Source organism: Sinocyclocheilus rhinocerous, unplaced genomic scaffold (genome assembly GCF_001515625.1).
Source record: "Sinocyclocheilus rhinocerous isolate Xijiao unplaced genomic scaffold, SAMN03320098_v1.1 scaffold576, whole genome shotgun sequence".
Classification (NCBI taxonomy): domain Eukaryota; kingdom Metazoa; phylum Chordata; class Actinopteri; order Cypriniformes; family Cyprinidae; genus Sinocyclocheilus; species Sinocyclocheilus rhinocerous.
In genome coordinates, this window is record NW_015662167.1 from 120194 (window position 1) to 140646 (window position 20453).

The following is a 20453-nucleotide window of genomic DNA, read 5'->3' on the forward strand; positions in this document are numbered from 1 at the left end:
GGAACCAGCCACTATCAAAATATTATGCAGGAGCGGGCCAGATATTATTGCTGGCGGACCAGTTTTGGCTCGCGGGCCGCCTGTTTCCGACCACTGCTGTCTCCCATTTCTTTCTTTTTTTAATTATTATTTTTACTTTGGCTTTTGTATGTTCATTTTATAGTGTCCTGCAATGTGATTTTTTAAAAATGCTAATATTTATTTAAAATATATATATACATAAACTACTAATCAAACATTTAAGGTTGGTAAGATTTTGTATTGTTTAAAAAAAAATTTTTTTTATCTTTTTTGTTTTTAAATTTAAAATACTCATGCTGACAAAAGCTGCATTTATTTGATCAAAAATACAGTAAAACAGTAATATTGTGAAATATTATTGCTACTTTAAAAAAAAAATTGTATTTTAATATATAGTTTTAAATGTAGTTTATTCCTGTGATGGTAAAGATGATTTTTCAGCAGCTAAAGAAGCATTTTTGTGTTAATATTTTTCAGGATTCTTTGATTAAAAAAAAGTTACAAAGAACAACATTTATTCAAAACAGAAATCTTTTGTAGCATTATAGATGTCTGTACTGGCACTTTGATCAATTTAATGCATCTTTGAGGAATAAAGTATTCATTTATTTTTAAAAATCTATTTTAAAATTATTATTATGATCTTATTTTGATCTTTATTCATTCGAGTTCATAAAAGTGGTTTTCATAATAAAGAAAGAATTGACTAATCAAGTGTTTTTTGGTTGTTTAGGAGAGGCTTATTGGGGAGATTGAGAAGTTACGGGCTGAACTCGATCATCTGAAGCGCAGGAGCGGTGCGTTTGGAGACGGAACACATCCTAGGTGACATCCAGATTTAAACCGTTTATAGTATTTTGTTATATAATGAGCCCTATTTTTATCTGCTCGTTAAAAGTGATGTGCTAAGTAGGCCTCTCTCTGTTGACCCGGTCTTAGGTCTCATCTTGGCAGTGCCACAGACCTGCGCTTCTCAGTGGTGGAAGGTCAGGGAGATCACTACTCCTCCACAGGGGTCATACGACGGGCTCAGAAAGGTCGAATGGTGGCACTCAGGGATGAACCCACCAAGGTGTCAATGTCACACCTACTGTACATCTCCATCTGTCACTGTCATAAACCAAAACTTGTTGTAACATGTACTGTACTGGTATAACTGTAGTCACTGGCAGACCTTGGCCTTGTAAACTAATTTCTCCCTATTCTTTTCTTTTGCCTCGTTGGATGTGTTCGTTGTAAGTTCCGGGTTCTCTAATCCACTTCAAAAATGTTGATAGCCAATCAGATCTTACTGAAACACTAATATCTGGAAGCCTGATTTGTAAACTCCACAAAGTAACCCTGATCCATGTCTTTATTTCCAGATCCTGCCGATGGTGGAGCAGGATTGGGATCGCTCTCAGCCCTCCAGCTTGCGAGCCAGCCGTACTCACCTGATGGGAAGCGACACTGAGCTGTCTGACCTGGACGATGAAGACCGTGAGACCATATTCAGCTCAGCCGATATGCTGTCTCCCAGCGGGCACTCAGACGCCCAGACGCTTGCCCTCATGCTGCAAGAACAGCTGGATGCCATCAATGAGGAGATCAGGTTGGGATACAGACTTTTAAAAGTGACAATATGGAAATCTTGTTTTGTTTTTGAGCAGCTGCACAGCAAGAGCCTGAGTTCTGCATGAGCTAGTGCCACTTACATTTTGTTCAAAAAGCTTTTTAAAACTGTTGAAGCATAAAGTTTATGACTAAGCGCTAACTTAGCAGCATAAATGGGTCGTTCAGAGTGCATCAGTTCTGATGTCAGAACTATCAACACATTAACATGTGACAGTCCGTATTTATTTATCATCAACTGTTCAGTATTCATCATTATGATGGGGGCATTGTTACTCATTTAACTTGTGAAGACGTTAGCCAGTCAACAGAAGTCATTTTCATAAGTCTAAAAGGTACAGTAGCTAAAATAGGCTGTTTAATTTGTTTTTGGTGGACAAAACATTGACTAACATTATAAGGAATTTATAATTAGTGTTGCATATTGGCTCTTTAACTTACTGCCAGCTTAAAGACCCCCTTAAAAGAGTAGAAAAGCCCTTTAACAGTTCAGGGTTACACTTTACAATATTTGCTTTAGTATATGAATGCTTTAAATCTGACATATCTTGTGACTTGTGTGAAATCTAATCATGTGCCTCAAGTATATCAGCTTAAATTCTTAAAATGTCATGTTCAGTTGTTTTATTGATCCAAGCTTGTGCTCTAAACTCATGCTTTGTTGAACAGAAGGGTGACCAGTTACAGCCAGAGCCAACTTTCTTCTCAAACTCAATGACCTTTTTTTGATTTCAGAATTCATTGACCCTGCAGGCAGACTAAAAGAGCACCTGTGTGTCTCTGTGCTCTGGCGGCCCGCAGATATAACTAGAACGGTAACAGAAACTGTCAGGCAGGCCAAAAACTTCATTCTAAATCCAAACAGTGCTCTGAAGCTTGTCCTGATACCGAGCTGTCTGGATTCCTTTCAGCAGCACAAAGCGCTGGAGGTGGAACATCTGTCATATATGACAATATTTGTGAGTTCTGAGTTGTGGATAAATGTAAATGCCAGACAATAGCAGAGCTATCACCTGAAATGTGCAGCAGTGTGCAGATAGCAGTGACTCATGACCTGAGCTGTGGCTTAAACTCATGAGGGTTCAACAGACTATACTTCCAGGGCATGAATATTAACATATATCAACAGTAAGAGGAGTCCTGGTGACATTTTCTTTGAAGGCTGAATACATAATGTCCTATAAAGCTGTTAGTAGTGCATTTTATGGTTTCCCAATTAATTCTAGCCACCGTTATAATGTATTATATGTGCAGTATAGAATATATACATATTCAGGGGTGTGCATAAGTGGTGTGGAGGTGTTTAAATAAGTTCAGACCCCTAATTTGCCTACCAACATGGTTGACAGCTTTTAATTCACAATCACCGTTTTAGATCGACAAACTGTAATACTGTATAAGATGTCAATTCGAACTTAAAACATAAATCTAAACTACGCACTGCCGGTTTCAGCTTGGCAGCACTAAAACCGGGCAATACATATACTTACTTCCTGGCAACCCGCCAAAATAAAAGCTTGCTGATTTTAGATTTGAAAAATGTTGAAAATTCATATAAAAATTAAAAAGGTAATAAAGAAAAAAAAATGAAAACGTAAATATTAGCATTGTGTTTTTAAGTGTACTATAAAATAAATGTATTTTTATTTAATAATATTTTAAATTTTAGAATATAATAGTATTATCACACTGCATTTGTGCATTTAAAAGTGCAATAACACTATAATTACTATTATTAGTTTTTTTTTTTTTTTTTATAGATATATTTAATGGGTCACATTAGGTGCAGTGTGAGCAGCAAATCAAATCTCCAGGTGCTCTCATGAGAACCAGACTGAAAAATCTATGTGCGCTCCTGTACACAGCCATTCTTGGCTACACGTTATGCACTTATAATTTATTAGATGATGTAAGATAAGGCATAAAATTGAGTGTTTCATAGGTTTTAATGCCATTAGGTGCAGTGTGAGCAGCAAATCAAATCTCCAGGTGCTCTCATGAGAACCAGACTGAAAAATCTATGTGCGCTCCTGTACACAGCCATTCTTGGCTACACGTTATGCACTTATAATTTATTAGATGATGTAAGATAAGGCATAAAATTGAGTGTTTCATAGGTTTTAATGCATTATATTATTAAAAAGTATAACTATAAATATGGATAAATGGGTAGCCAACATTAAATAGATCAAATAGATCATTAAATAGATTTAAAAAAGACAAAAAAGGTTGGAAAAGTGTGTCTCTTCTGATTTGAGTTTGGCTTTGGTTTGAAGTGTATTCTGCAGAGAGTACAGTTTGGGGATTTTTGTATCTGTTTTATGTTAGAATTTTCTCCATCTAGGTGCTAAATGTCTTTCTCCTTCTGTTCCAGAATGATCCAGGTAGAGAGGGAATCAGCAGAGCTCCGGGCGGATGAGATCGAGAGTCGAGTAAACAGCGGCAGCATGGATGGCCTGAACGTGACACTGCGGCCACGCTCCTCCATCCCCACCTCCGTCACCGCCCTCTCTCTGGCCAGTTCATCACCCCCCGTTAGCGGCAGATCCACACCTAAACTGACGTCCGGTTCAGCAGCCCACGAGTTGGGCATCATGACCCTGGTGATCCTTGCTTCACATTACAATGCTTTTATTTTGTGTTAACGCCGTTAAATCGCCCTTTTCTAACACTTAATCATCTGTCACCTTGCATCTTCCTTTGTCTCTTTCTTCCTGCTAACACTTCAGCCTAGTGATTTAAGGAAACATCGCAGACGAGTGGCTGTAAGTGTGTCTTCATCTCTAAATGACTAAACTGAAGACTGGATTGCTTGTGCTAATGAAGTGTGTGTGCATTAGATAGATGAGGTTGTGAATGTGTGTATATGTGTTTGTTTATTTATAGGTGACTACGTTTTAATGATTTGTGTTCAGCGTGTGTGGGAAATGTCATTCGTTTTTTTTGCGAGAGGCGATATTGTGATGATTTTGTTTGTGTGTTTTTGTCCCAGTCTCCTGTGGAGGCCCGAGAAGACAAGGCCACCATCAAGTGTGAGACGTCGCCCCCTTCCTCCCCCCGCAGTCTCAGACTAGACCAAATGAACTTCGCTCAGCTAACAGGAAGCCTTGAGGATGGCCGAGGGTAAACGCACACACAAATCCACAGATGATCACGTCTCAGGTGTTAATAGATCCTTCTCTGATTGAACTGGATGAGACATAATTTTCCTAGCAGGCATAATTGAGGACAGATGAGAGTTTGTCATAGGCAGAGATGCTTTCACAAACACTCAACTGCTCTTGAGACTATGGGTTTATAAACTAGTTAATTACTGTCAGCTTGCCTTTGTTTAAGTCATGTGCGACCCACATTTGTTCTGTAGTACACCTCCAGGTGTGTCATGCGCAATAAGATTTGTGAGCCAAGTAGATAACTTAAATCTTTGAAAATAAGCTGATTATTGTAGGTTAAAAAAATCACATGTATTAATTTAATTTCTTCAGTTACCTTCTGCAGATCATTTGCTTTAAAATAAAATTTTTGTCATAATTTACCTGCTTTCTTTTTAAACTTAAACTATATTTTTATAGTGGAACAAAATGTCAAAGATGCTGTTTTCCATAGAGCTTTTCCAAAAATGCTGCTGTTTTGAATTTTCTATTCGACAAATAATCCTGAACAAATGTATCACAAAAATATTAAGCAGCACAACTGTTTTCAACATTAATAATAAGAAGAAATAAGAAATGTTTCTTGAGTACCTAATCAAAATGATTCCGCTTTGGCATCATGGGAATAAATTACATTTTAAAATATATTAAAATATAACTTTTTCTGTTTGTTTAATCAAATAAACCTAGCCTTAATTTGCATAGGAAACTTGCATCAAAAGCATAAAAAATGTACTGACACTAAACTTTTGAACATTAAATAATTGAATACTTTATAGAGACAATAATATTTATAAGATAATATCTTGTTTAGAATATCATGTATATCGTTTATCATATGTTATTTCAGGATTCTAGGACCACTTTTAATGCTAAATAAAATCATAAAAAATAAAATCACTATAGACTTATACATAGAATTTCTAGATGATTTTCTGGTGGGCAGCATCATATTTAGCTATCATGCTGTGTTTTTAATTATGTTGCTCCAGATGTTTTCTCTAGAGCATCATCTACTGTTTAAGCTCTGTGAGGATTTAGCTGGTGGGATGTTTTTATGCGGCTAAATTTAATGATGAACTACCATGGGTATTGTCGAATACAAATCACACTTTTGTAGTCTGACTAATTTAATTCAAATAAGACTTTCAGCAGGTGTCCTGCACACTCAGACTAATACACATTAATTTGAACCAAAGCAAGAAATCACTCCTGATGTGCATTTTTTCAGTCTCTCTCTGTCCTTCCTACTCCGACATCACTGCTGGGGAGTTATACTGCATCTCAGAGCCGCCTAGCTCTATCACGATTTAATGTTTCACACAAATTTATGGTGATGTCAGGGGAGGAGTGATTTCATTACGATGTAATTGGCTTCGATAGATCCAAATAAGAGTGCAGGAATAACTAAGCATTTCTCAGCAGGGCAGGCAGTTAGCCTGATTAAAAGATTGCAAACAGAAGTGATCCTGCATGTTATATAGTGTGAGGTGTTGTTCACACAGGACAGGTTTTTGTGTTCTGTCTTATATACACATACTTCAGATAAATGTCTTTATCTTTTGTGTCAGGTCTCACTGTTTTTAAAGCATTTTCCCTTCACCCTGGGTTATTAAGGGCAAAAATCCTTGCCACTGTTACTGTTTCTATTCGACTGCCGTTTCTGCCTCCACATTGCTGCACTTCTCATTTGCATTAGGTTAAACTCTGCTCAACTTAGTTTTGCTATTGATAATAGTTTCTAATGCCACCAGAAATTATTAAAAATGAATGACTTCCAGTTGCTTTTTCACTACAGATTTCTGTCGTTGTGAACATCCCTTAAAGGGCTAGTCCACCCAAAAATGAAAATTCTGTTATCATTTACTCACTCTCATGTCAATCCAAATCTGTAACTGTTTTTTTTTGTGGAACGCAAAAGAAGATATTTTGAAGAATGTTGGTAAGCAAACCGTTTTGGTTCTCAATGACTTCCATTGAATTTTTTGCCCATATGATGGAAGTCAGTGGGAACCAAAACTGTTTGGCAACAAACATTCTTCCACAGAAGAGAGAAAGTCATACAGGTTTGGAATGTCATGAGAGCGAGTAAATGTTGACGGAGTGTTCATTTCTGGGTGGACTATCCCTTTAAATGCTTTACTGTAAGTCACACAGTGCCTCTCTTTTTCCTCAGTTTCTCTTTCTCTCTCTGCTTAGGGGCAACAAAAAGAAGGGCATAAAGTCATCTATCGGCCGTCTCTTTGGCAAGAAGGAGAAATCGCGTTTAGATCAGCCTTTGAGCAAGGATGGCCAGATGACACCACCTGCCATTCCAGGTAGCATGAAACAAAAACGCATACATTACATGCAGGACATGTCATGTTTTTATTACTACTGCAGAGTATCACTTAAAAAGCCTTAAATTCAGTTTTATCAAATTTAAGGCCATAAAAAGTCTGGTATAAGAAAAGTCTTACTTGTAATCCAAAAGTATTTGGTTTATTTGTCTTAAAAAAGTAAATGAAATATTAAAATGTATTTTAATATGTTGTTACACTTCAGATTTCGAGATGGGCATTGGAGATACCATGACCTTGAGCAAACTGGGCACACAGGCAGAGCGAGACCGCAGGATGAAGAAAAAGTAGGTCTTCTCTACTTTATATCTCACTCACACAGCTCCTTTGCCCTGACGCCCATCAAATCACCCTGAGACATTCACTAATCTGACCTAATCCTAATTACCTAATTACACAGCTCAATTAAAGCAAATGACCAATCAATTGGATGGCAAAGTGCCATTTCCTGCAGATAAACAAGTTACAAATAACGCTTAATAGTAGACTAATAACATGGCCTCATTTGAGTGTACTTTACCATCTCGTAGAGGCTATCCTCATCTCCACATCTTATCTCTGTCCCCTGACCATTAGCGTGACAGAAAAAATAGGTTTCCTAATCAGCACCTGCCATGTGGATAAGTTTGTGTGTGTGTGTGTGTGTGTCCATTCTTTGGCACTGTGCTAAGAATAAAATGTGCTTCTTGTTTGGGTGTTAGATGAGAAAAAGAAATTGGATAGCCTTTGCATGCTAATGAAATAAATGATGTTTAAAGAATAGCCTAGTGCTGTTCTCTAATAGAATGAAAATCTGATTCAGATAAGTTCATATTTAAAATAATAGGAACGGAATAAATTACATTTTAGAATAGATTAAAACAGAAAACAGTTTTAAATTGTATACATTTTTTATGTTATTACTATATTTTTTATCAAATAAATGCAACCTTGGTGAGCCTATTAAATCTTATAGCTCAAACTTTTAAATAGTAATGTATAATATAATATTATATTATATTATATTATATTATATTATATTATATTATTACATATCAGGGCTTAGGTCCACTTTCATGCTGAACAAAAAATAACAATAACATTAAAAACATAAGTAAATTGTAACCCCAGTTTTAAATAGTAATGTATTATATAATATAATATAATATTATATTATATTATATTATTACATATTATTACATATTATTACATATCAGGGCTTAGGTCCACTTTCATGCTGAACAAAAAATAACAATAACATTAAAAACATAAGTAAATTGTAACCCCAGACTTTTGAGTGGGCATGTATATTAGCCAGAATAAAATTAACATTGCTGTTTAAATCCCCATATCGTTTAACCACTACACTGTGTACTTCATATGTTCAGACTGATGTGAGTTTGACGTCTCTAGGGTTGTGTTTCCTCTAAGCTCTGACCTTTCTTTGTCTTCTATCAGACATGAGCTGCTGGAGGATGCTAGGAGGAAAGGGCTTCCTTTTGCTCAGTGGGACGGCCCAACTGTGGTCTCCTGGCTCGAGGTACAAAGATATCAGCCACCATCCCTCCCACAGAGCAGTAATGAGCACAGCACTCATGATCTCCATGGTTATAATCACACAAATCATAGTGGGGTGGGATACGGATGACAATAATTACGATAATTACTTACTCGCTCTGATGATGATGGAGATAACCAAGATGCATCTTGATGGACTTCTCTCTGACATCCTCCAGCTGTGGGTGGGCATGCCAGCTTGGTACGTGGCAGCGTGTCGTGCCAACGTGAAGAGCGGCGCCATCATGTCGGCACTGTCGGACACAGAGATTCAGCGAGAGATCGGCATCAGTAACCCGCTGCATCGGTTGAAGCTGAGGCTGGCCATTCAAGAAATGGTGTCACTGACGAGTCCGTCAGCTCCTCTCACCTCACGCACAGTAAGAGCCTGTCTGTAAACTGCTCATACAGTCGTGGTCAGAATTATTGGCACCCTTGGTAAATATGATCAAAGAAGGCTGTGAAAATAAATCTGCATTGTTAATCATTTTGATGGGAGGTTTCAAAAAGCATTGACTAAAAGGGTGCCGTTAATTGTGTCCAATGTGTACTAGAGAAAAACATTTATGTCAAATGATATTTATAAAATTTGTTTTATTTAAACCCAAATAAATTATTAGTGATTTTGGTCCAGTTTAGATTAAAATAGGCATCTGTACACCTACTGCATGCGTAGAAAATAATTGCCGGGGGTGTTAGTAACATGACTGCCAACTGTACAGACTTGCCTTAAAGGGACTTTGCTGTAAAGGTGGATTTGAGGACTATGCCATGTGTGATCATTTATCTGTGTGTGTCTGTGTGTCTGTTTTTCTCTGTTCAGTCTTCCGGAAATGTGTGGGTGACTCATGAGGAGATGGAAAACATGGCATCCTCGACCAAAATGGTTAGTCCATCTGGGTGACTCCTTTGTGCCCGCGGTGCCATGCATATGCCACGCTTCCGCAGCCCTCACAACCCCCAGCCTGCTGCCCCTGAATCCACCCCCATCTCCCTCTGCCCTGCAAACTACCCAAAGAGTGCGCTTATTAAACCTTTTGCATGTTTCTGTGTGATTGCTGTCCTGTCGCTTTGCAAAATTATTCCATATTTAACTGCATTTGCAGTAACCTAGTAACAACCACAGCTGCTTGGTGTGCACTTCATCTACTCTGACTGGACTGAACTTATTTAGCTGGAAGAGAGCATTGTTAACACTCTCCTCTGTGCTCTAACACGCTGGCATTCTGACCTTTGACTGACAGGAGAATGAGGAAGGAAGCTGGGCTCAGGTGAGAGAGCAACCGAGAGCCTTCCAGTGACCTCTTTTATGTGGTCTTCACTTTCCATTTTAAAAGTCTGTCAGTAGCTTGGTATATTTATGGAGTAGGAAAGAATTGACAGATTTTCATACGGAGTTTCAAGTAAAAAATTGCAACTATATGTAAGGAATACAATGAGAACTTTGTTAGTTTTATTTAAAAATAAAAAGTATTTTTATGGGCCAAAATGCACTTTTATATTATTATATTCTTAGAATATGGTTTTAATTTGTTTTAATATATATATATATATATATGTATATATATATATATACATGATTAACATAAATTATTAATATGTTAATAATTATTATAATTTTTATATAATATGGCAAGTAATATGTACAAGCATATTTTGACTTCTCAAGTCAGTTTTTATCATGTCTATTCAGCGATTTACTCATCTAACACAGTAATGTAATGTCATTGAATTATCTCCATTTAGGGGCTTTTCTCAGCAAATATTGATGTAATTAATATCATCACCATATCATGAAATTAATGTTTTTTATTTCATCAACCGATAACCCTAAAACTTTTTGTGTTTCCAGGTCTGCAGTCAGATTTGTCCCAGTGCTCACTGCAGTATTAGGTCTACTTTTACAGTCTTATATATATTATTTAAAATATATTTTTATTTAATACATAATGAAATAATTATACAATATCTTTTTTTTTTTAATGCCGGATAAATGTTGGTGTGTGTATGTGTGTGTGTGTTAATGTAAACATATTTTATTCTTTTCTTTTTCATTTTTTTTTACATTTATGGATCTCTGTGTAGGATCTAAATAAAATGACTAAACTAAGCCCATGTAAGATCCAGTTGACAGAGGCACAGTGAAATAATATCTTTTTTCTTTCTCAGACGCTAGCATATGGTGACATGAACCATGAGTGGATTGGGAACGAGTGGCTGCCCAGTCTCGGCCTGCCTCAGTACCGCAGCTACTTCATGGAGTGCTTGGTGGACGCTCGTATGCTGGACCACCTTACTAAGAAAGACCTGCGGACACATCTCAAGATGGTGGACAGCTTCCACCGGTAAACATTTGGATTGACTGCTCATTTTTAATAACTACTCATTCTAATAACCAGACTTTGTATGGAATGGTATATGCATTATATCCTTACAGGGCTAGTTTGCACTATGGCATCATGTGCTTAAAAAGGCTGAACTATGACAGGAAGGATCTGGAGAGAAGAAGAGAGGATTTTCAACATGACATCAAAGGTATGAATAAATTAACAATGCACTCTCTGGATTCATTACTTCTAAGTTATGAAGGGAAGAGCACTATCTAGTGGCCGTAACTGTTATCTGCATTTTGGTTGCAGGAATGTGTGAGGTCAACAGCTGAGCTTTTTAGTGTCAAATTCATTTAAAGGGACGGCGCCCGGCTGAACTTCAGCATAACACATGAACTTGACACAGCTGTCACAGCTTTTTTAAATCTTTCATCTTCGTCACTAAAGACACACGCACCAACTGCTTAAGACACACACACTTAAGCACATTACGCACAGGATTGTACAAACAGAAAGCAGGCTAGCCAGCTGTGCAAAATGATCATGCTCCACATATACTGTTACCGAAACACAGATATTTCCAGAACTGTTATAAACACAGACCCCCTTCGAAGATTCGCTTCATTAATGTTTACTGCATGGGTTAGAGGTGGTCTGTTCAGTCTTATACCACAATATATCACGGAAACTGTATATCACAATACACATGTTGTTTCAATAGTTGTTTGTGTTTTATCATTTAAAATATATAACTTTATGTCGGCCAAACCCCTGGACAAATATTTCATTGAAATATCACCTGCGATTTTAAGGTAATATTTCAATAATTTAATGACACATTCACATTCATGGTTCTCTGATGTTGGTTAATGATCACATGACATGCAAGTTAAATTGTGAAGTGTTGCAGCCCACATTCAATTATTATTATTATTATTATGAGGTTATAACTGTGATTTACAAAATTGTAGATAGAAATATTTTGCTGTTGTAAATTGCAATTGTACTGTAAAATAAAATGTTTTAATGATTTTATTGTACACTACAATTTACAATAATAATCTTGACTTTCAAACATTGAAAACTTCAAATATTTCAAATCCGTTTTGTTTTTGTTTATATTTACTTATTTTATCCGTGTATCTCTAAACTTCTGCCAACCAAAAATGTTAAAAATGATGCAAATGTGTAAATAAAGTGAGCATAGTGCACGTTGCATTCACAAATGCATGTTAAACTTGCAGCACATGCAGAGATGAAGTTTGCAGCATTTACTGTGAACCAAGAAGCTCAGCTGCAGAATACAGTGCCACGCTTCGCTTCGAAGCAGGCAGTTCATCAAATTATGCAGTTATTTAATTCATTCATATCCTTTGATTTGATATTCACACTATTCTGTATCTTCTGATATGGCTTTATAATGGAAGTCATTTGAGTCAGTTTAATATGAAACCAATGAACCATTTTGTGTCTAGCAGAGGTAATAGCAAATGCATGTATTGTTATCGCTCCCAGATACCCTGGTGTGGACCAATGATCATGTGATGCAGTGGGTTCAGAACATCGGTCTGAAAGAGTACAGTAATAACCTGCTGGAAAGCAGTGTGCATGGAGCTCTCATTGCCCTAGATGAGACGTTTGACTTCAGCAGCTTGGCCCTCATTCTACAGATCCCCATGCAGAACACTCAGGTGAGGAACACACCTGATGATGTTTAATAGCAGTTTAAAGACACTAGCTGGTCCATTCTGTTCTAGCATAGAAAACTGACTCAGTTGATTTAGTGGTTCAGCATACGGCTGGTCTTTCCAAAGTCCTGTATACTAACAGGTAAGCTGGTCACTGCAGCCTCTCTGCTCAGATAGAGATGTTTAATGATGTTCAGATTCATTTCTTGGTTACTTTTCGCTTAGTACATGAATGGTCTGTTTTCTTTTGTGTAAAACTTAAGTAGAATTGAATGAAAGTTCATATAATCCACTAGGAACCAGCTAGTAACCAATCAGAACATGCAGCAACTGTATAGTAACTGATTGCATTATTGCACTCCATTATTTTATTTCAATTTTCAGTGTCCTTTCATGTATATTTATTCAGTCTCATGGATTATATGAACGTGAGCTCATGACCGTTTTTCTCTTTACATCATTTATTCAATTATATATTTTGTTTGTGTAATTATGAGATATTTAAATGTCACATTTTATAATTATGTCAGTGTTCTTCTGGGTTTGGTACAAGTTAAGCGCAATCATTAGAATTTGTAGCATAATGTTGGTTAACACAAAGAACTATTAACTAAAGTAGAAATTGCAGTTACACAAATGGGCCATTCACACAGTAAGCATTTTTTCATTACACTTCGGTGCTTCTCCATTTTTTTTTATGTAAACATGCTCTAAGCGAGCATGTTTGACAGTTGCAATTGCATCTTCTGCATGACACAGCATTCTAAAAACAGTGCTCAAGTTAAAAGAAATTCAACTTTTAAAAACGCATCTGTAGAGCTTTTTCTTTTCTTTTTTCATTCTACTGCCCTGTGTTTTGGTGCAAAAACACATTCTGTCTGAAACACACTTATAAGTTGTTCACACAGGCGTTCTGCTTCTCAGTTGTTTTTCTGTGTAAACGTGTTAGATCTGTTGTGTCTCTTGCAGCATTCTAGAAGATTGACTTTTTTTTTTTAATCCACTGCCCGACATTTCACATGTACACATGCGCTACATGGGCATATTTGCATTGAGCTCTTGCATCTTTTGCAGTGTTTTGCGCATAAAATGGCACTCTAAAACGTTTAAAGAAGCCCAACTTTAAGAAAAAAAAACACTTGTGTTTTTTAATTCGACTGCCCTCCGTGTGGCATTTTTAAAGGCAAAAATGCATTCTGTGTGTATGGCTCATTACACCAGACATAAATACCAGCATCTAGACAGTTTAAAGGCTGAATATTAAGCTCATCATTTTATTAAAGCATGAATTCCTCCATAAAACAACATGATGATTTGTAGGTGTTGCCAGTACATCAACAGACACATGACATGAGGTAAAGAAGTAGCAGACAGCTTGTGTTTACACTGTCCTGACTGCTTTTTTATCGACTGACATGTGTTACATTAACTTGTATCGAACCTTGAATATACTTTTTTTTTTTTAAAGATATATGATTTTGCTTCTGTTATCCTCTCATTTTCCTGCTAGTGCATTCCCACTACCTGTACGGACACATGCTTGCGGCCTTTCGAGAATGAAATATGCCAAAATCTGGGGACACCTTGAAAGGATGAGGGAAGGGTTAACCTCCACCCCTCCCCTGTCCTCAACAACACCAGAGCTTTCTTGGACACCGTGCAATAGAGGGAGCCAGAAAGGTGAATTTCGAACTCTGAACGCGTAGAACGCATAGCAGAGAAACCTCGTCCTATCAGTCGTTTCCCAGTAATCCCGGTTCTATAGTCTTTGTGGTGGTCGTACTTAACTGGTGTACTTGGCCCTGTAGTCTGTCAGTGCTATAGTCTGCTCCTTTGGGTGTGCCATTGGCATTTTACTATATAAGGCTTTCTCCCCTTTGGTTATGCAAAATATTAATCAACGTCTCTGTATATATGAAAACCAGAAAATTATGCTATTATGTTTTTTATGGAACTATATATCAGACTTGTATATGGAGATGAATATATCATATGAATTTTAAAGTCTCAGTTGTGACTGTTTCCTGACGGTTAGACAGCTCCGTCTGCTAGGACGGTGTTGTATAGTCGGTGTCTTACACCAGTGGTGACTGGAGAAACGTGCGTTTGTGTTCACATCAGCAGTGCTTATCCACGTAATACACTTCCAGCACTCCGAGATCGTATAAAGCCATGATGCTAAATATTGTCGAGCATCAGGGAAAGCAATAGACTTCAGTTCACTTAGCATCAGGAGAGAAAAAAAAAAAAAAGTAGGACCTGCGAACAAACGTGATCTTCGCCACTTGAAATTCAGCATCACAACGGGAACAAATGATTCTCGATCAACCTACCTACCAAACCGGTAAAGAGCGCGTGTCAGTCTGTTGGGCATTTCTTTTTTTTTCTTTTTTTTTTTTTAAGACAGTATTTTCTGTAATTCACAGGATGTATCGTGCTATTGTGGCAGCTACTGTACTGTGTGGAAATGTGTGTGTATCATAAGTGTTACACAATGCTGACAAATCATGTTCTTTAAAAAGTGCTCTCTATTAAAAAAAAAAAAAGAAGAAGTATTAATATAAGTGACTGTTTTTTCATTTTATACACAAAAAAAATCATTGTCATTCTTAAAATAATTCTATCCTATTAAATGAATGATTGATGATCAAGCCTTGTTTGTGCTGTGTGGGTCACTTTTGGCATTGGGGCGTCTGGTGGAGCATGCATGCCACTAAACGTGACAATCACTGTAGCATCTTTTGCCTCTCTTTCTCGCTCTCAATCATCATTACCACAGATCTGAAGGAATATATCACCAGTCAAACACTTGAACTTGAAATCCTGTGGTGTGCTGCTCTTTTTTAAGCCTCGATCTGCCAATTGTGCCTAGCCTTTCACAGCCAGTTTAGTTGGTTCTGCTTCGTTTTTAATGTTCGGCGTGCTCGCTGAATATCTATTTGATCTTATAGTGGCTTGACGAGGACCAAGCGTTTCCCTGATGCGACGGTGGTGGAGTAACTGAAGCCTCTTGCTTTGCAGCGTGTTCTTCTGTGATGGTCATTTTTACACTAATTTGTTTCTGTAGCTCTTGACAGTAATGTGAACTGTAAAACAGGTGCAGGTCTCTCTCTCTTTCTCTCTCTAGCCCCCTCACAAGCTCTTTCTCTTTTGTGTGCATGTAAGGTTTAATGTGTGTGTGTAAATAGCTGATTTATGTATATAATTCTGTATAGAGTAGATGCAGATTCCACATAAAGCATGTGGTTGAACAAGTGAGATTTTTCTTTGAATGTGATGTTTGTTTAGTACCGCTCAGCTGCTGTTGAGGTTTTTTCTTTTTTTTTCACTTTAAATGTAAAAAGCTGTCACAAATAAATAATTATATATGAATATATAAAATAAATATTTACATTATGTATTATAAACCCTTTCATGGATTTTTATTTGTGTATTTGGTGCTTTCTTGCACACAAGTCTAAAGCCAAATCCATATTTTAGAGATTGCTGGGAAAATACTTTGCAACAAAACAATAAATTAGATGATCAAATCAGTAAAACAAAAAAAAGTTATTTAAAGGGCAAAGAAAATGAATATATACAAATACACAACAATCTTTATTATAAAAGTCAAATAAATTATTCCATACACACCGAAAAATACAAAATAAAACAACAAAACCACTCTGTAGAAAATAGGAACATATTTACATGACTGGCATTTAGAGCTAGTTTAAATTAAGCAGAAATTGGTCAAAACCAGAAGTAAAACATTGGACCCACAAATGTTTTTTTTTTTTGTTGTTGTTGTTGGTAAGCATAAAGCACACACAAACAGAATGAAAAAATAGGAATCAAGAGGGGAAAAGGACAAACTATGAACTTATGAATCGGCCTGTCTGAAGTTTAAGCAGGAATTAGGCTGATCTGAAATTCGTTCTTATTCCCACAGAGATAAGAAACATTTGGAAATATAATCATATGGACCTCAAGATTTGTCTGGAAATTAAGCCCCCGAGGCTTTTATGACTTTTAAAAGCTACTTCATTCACCTTGGGTGTTACAGATAGTGCTGTAATGGTCAGTGAAAGGTGGTCTGAACATAACGGTGGCGTCACCCTCCTCATTTATTTGCTTATGTCCACTGAATAGGGGACCGGAGTCACCTCTGTTCCTGTAATGCTGTCCACAATAGACGTCAGAGATCTCAGGTTGGTTTGCTCTGAGGAGTCGTCATTCAGGAGATCTGAGGAAATTAGAGAACTCTGTCAAATGTTTGCCTGGCAAGTCCTTCAGACCTCACTTTTTATGTGGCTTAATGGAAGTTTTCGAATGTCAGGCTTGTTAGTGTAGATGTGGTAGTCTTACCCTCGTGGGTGGAGCTGTAGACGGGGGCGCAGTGCTCAGACGCACTGCTCCACTCTGGACTGCTACAGCAGGTGCTGCCAGAGCCCTGATCGCTAGAGGAAGACATCTGTTTCACACAAACACACACACACACACACACTACTGTCAGTCACATCACCAGCCATGAATCAAGCACTGCACACGGCAACCTATTATCCTTCACACATTTGGTTTGATTGATTTTATATGGGCAGTCTAATGTTTTTAAAAATGGAAACGTGAAATACTGTATGACATTTTTTTTAATTTAATTGAAATAAAGAAGTAACTTTATTTGATTTAAATAACTTTTTTCTGACTTTTGTCAAATATTCTCAATTAATGAATGAATGAGAAAATCAAATTTGTTAATTTTTAAATTGAATTTGAATAAAAAAGTAACCTTTCTTCTTCCTTTTTCCCCCGCAAAGTATTCTGCATTTACATTTCTGACTTTACCAAAATAATATAAATTAATGAATGTATGACAAAATGCAATTTAATAAATTTTTGTATTTCTTTTTTTATTAAATGCATTCAGTTTTTTTCAGTGCATTCTTCATTTCTGAATTTACTGTCATCTTGTCATTGAGTGAATGACAAAATATAGTTGAATGTTTTTTTGTTTTGTTTTATTGTATGGGTTTGTGAATGGGTTGATTTTCAATAGAAATATGAGTTAATTAAATACCCACAAAACTGCATAATGTCAAAGAATGTCTGCTTAATTAATTTAAAGCACTTTTGAACTGTTAAAAAGTACAGTCCTGTCTGACAGCGTATATGTCTTATGTAAAGCCCACCGTACACCTGCCCCTGATTCCCTGAGCTTCACTCACCCCTTGAGGAGCCGCGGCCCTGTAATGCAGGTTTCCCTGCTCGTGTTCCTGCTGGTTGAGAGAGCTGACCAGTGCCTGGAGTCTCTCGATGTACTGGATGGCGCTGCGCAGGATTTCCACCTTAGGCAGCCTCTGGTTGGGATTCATGAGCGTGCTCCTCTTAAGAGCCTCAAAGGCCTCGTTGACTTTCTTCAACCTCCTCTTTTCCCTCATAGTGGCGGCTTTCCGTCGATCCATGGTGACCGACTTGCGCTTACACACCTTGCAGGCCCAGGGCAGACACTGACCCGGACAGTGCTGCTGCTCCTGGTGAGGAGACATGGACAGACTGAGGCTAGGAGATGGAGACGGTTTGTCCTCCAACCCCACTCCGTTTGACAGCAGCCTCCCGTCGCCACACAAGCCCACCATGGAGCTTCGGTCCTGATATCCTGCTTGGTCGAAGCCTCCGGTTAGCCTTGACTGGAAGAAGTTATCGCCGCCTTCGTAAAAACGCTGGTCTGCGAAGAAGTAGGGGTTGGTCTCGAAAAGCTCCATGTCTTGCTGGAATTAGAGTCCACCGGCTCTGCTCTGTCTTCTCTGAAAGCGTTATAGGTCCTTTGCGGTTCTTGCGAGCATGTGTGGGTGTTTCCCCCCGGAGCTGAGCTCGTGCTGAAGAAGATCTGTGGACGACAACTGCTCCACACCAACTGCAGTGGTGGCATTTAAACTCTCTGCCTGGTGTTAGATCAGTAGGTTAAATATAGCCAGGGCTCTGAGAAACCTGACCCTGCGTTTAGCTGTTGCCACACATCTAAACTTTACATCTCTTTTCATTCCCCAATCTTCTGGGGATTTGGGACCGGTTTGCTTCGAGAATGGCGTCAGGCCGCTGTTGAAAGTCCAGGAACATGATCTGAGTTCCATGGAAATCAAACAGACTACAGCAGATATGAAAGATCCACTACGGCTCCTTAATTAACTGGTCTAAATCCTTGTCAGACTGTATCACCTTCTCTAGGTCAACAGTTTGATGTTTCTATAACTTGGCTGGAGCAATTCATTGAGGGTGTCTGTCTGTTTAGAAAAAAGAATAAGAACATTTTGAAACTTTTGTTGACAGTTTTATACTTTATGACTGTTTATATATATATATACAAGGTTCAGAAAAAGACTGGCATAACAAAAGCTGAAATATGTAATATAATACATTATATTTATATATATTTCAGTTTTTGTTATGCCAGTCTTTTTCTGAACCTTTCTCAATCATTATTTGCTTATTTAGTAATTTGCTGTTGTTAATAATAATAATAGTAATGCATTTTTATTATAAAAATACAATAATACAGTATATAACTTATTAATAATAATATATTAATATAAATGTTTAATAATGTAATAACAAAAATAACAATTATAAATGTATTAATAATTAATGTGCTGGGAATATAATAAATCACATTTTAATATAAAATACAATATAGTACATTTTAAAGTGGTCACTTTTTTGTTTTTTTTGCTGCATGGTTCTTTTAAGATCTTTAGTAATAGTATAAATAGTGTATAGTATATTGCTGCATCTATACATTCCCCTGTGTAATGTCCGGCATTGGTTCAGTAAGATAGACCTTTGTTGTCCCTGACCCATAAAAGTTAGGTAGGCTCTCCGGACGCTGCTCTCACATGCTAATTCAGAGGAGCTTCCGCTATGTCCCATAATGAATCCACAGGCTTATTTATGGTTACTGACACCACCACAGCTATTCAAGGTTCGTGTAGTGGATGGCGAAGGTTTTTTTTTCACTATGATATTTTTCCTAAGTGGCAGTATGCTGAACACTTCTACAATGTTATACGTGAAAGTGACCCTTAAAAACTGTGACTGTTTCCTTACACATCTATAGCTTACAAGCGTAGAATTGGGGGACCCGTTTCAGAACTTAAAGGTACCTTCTGTTCAGTATAGGTCCGAAACGGGACGCCCCGCGGTGCTCTCGTCATGGTAACCCAAGCTTCCATCCTTGGCAGGATTAGGAGACTGTGCAGTTGGCTGTCAGGTTCAAATGTGATGGATGATCACTGATGGTTGAGGAGCACAATGGGGCCTCTGTGGCTGTCCAGGCTGCAGGAGAGCAGTGTGTCCGAGTCACTCACCCCGGACCTTCCCTCGGCCTACTGTCAGCAGAAACAGAGGATGGCAGGGTGACAGGTCCATGCAACTACACACACACACACACCAGCCAGGAACTCTTCCTGAAGAGGAAAGCACTTTCTCAGCATTTTTGGTAAAGAGGTCAGGTTGCTAATGATATAACACAGTTGTCTTGCTCAAAAGGTGTCACAAATAAGAATGTCTGTGATCATATCTTTTGTAAAAAAATAAAAATAAAAAAAAATCTCAGAAATGTACAGCATTCTTTGTATTCACATTGGTTTCATATAGTTCGGAATAACATTAAACAGTTACCAAAAAAGTTTTGGTAACATTTTTTAACAATAATAATAATCTCAACTAATACTTCATAAATTTTGGTTATTCACATCAAATAACATTTTATCATCTGAACCAACCTTTACTTTTTTCAGTATT

General features: G+C 37.4%; 2 protein-coding genes across 2 annotated transcripts in view; one reads left to right on the plus strand and one right to left on the minus strand.

Moving 5' to 3' along the window:
* LOC107727737 (liprin-alpha-2-like) overlaps positions 1-12707 on the plus strand; it is a 115729-nt gene extending 103022 nt beyond the window's left edge. Inside the window, exons 15-26 of the mRNA XM_016537697.1 lie at positions 4007-4235; positions 4362-4397; positions 4625-4755; positions 6984-7102; positions 7329-7410; positions 8561-8642; positions 8839-9039; positions 9483-9545; positions 9904-9930; positions 10829-11004; positions 11097-11194; positions 12505-12707. Of these exons, the coding sequence (XP_016393183.1) occupies positions 4007-4235; positions 4362-4397; positions 4625-4755; positions 6984-7102; positions 7329-7410; positions 8561-8642; positions 8839-9039; positions 9483-9545; positions 9904-9930; positions 10829-11004; positions 11097-11194; positions 12505-12707 (1447 nt within the window). The remainder of the gene's footprint in view (positions 1-4006; positions 4236-4361; positions 4398-4624; positions 4756-6983; positions 7103-7328; positions 7411-8560; positions 8643-8838; positions 9040-9482; positions 9546-9903; positions 9931-10828; positions 11005-11096; positions 11195-12504) is intronic.
* Positions 12708-16314: 3607 nt separating this feature from the next.
* LOC107727786 (myogenin-like) lies at positions 16315-18602 on the minus strand. The gene is made up of 3 exons (XM_016537774.1): positions 17882-18602; positions 17025-17130; positions 16315-16902 (listed from the first exon to the last, which is right to left on the minus strand). Exons 1-3 carry the CDS (start codon positions 18416-18418, stop codon positions 16784-16786), a joined length of 762 nt encoding a protein of 253 aa, XP_016393260.1. The 5' UTR covers positions 18419-18602; the 3' UTR covers positions 16315-16783.
* Between the last annotated feature and the right edge of the window lie 1851 nt (positions 18603-20453).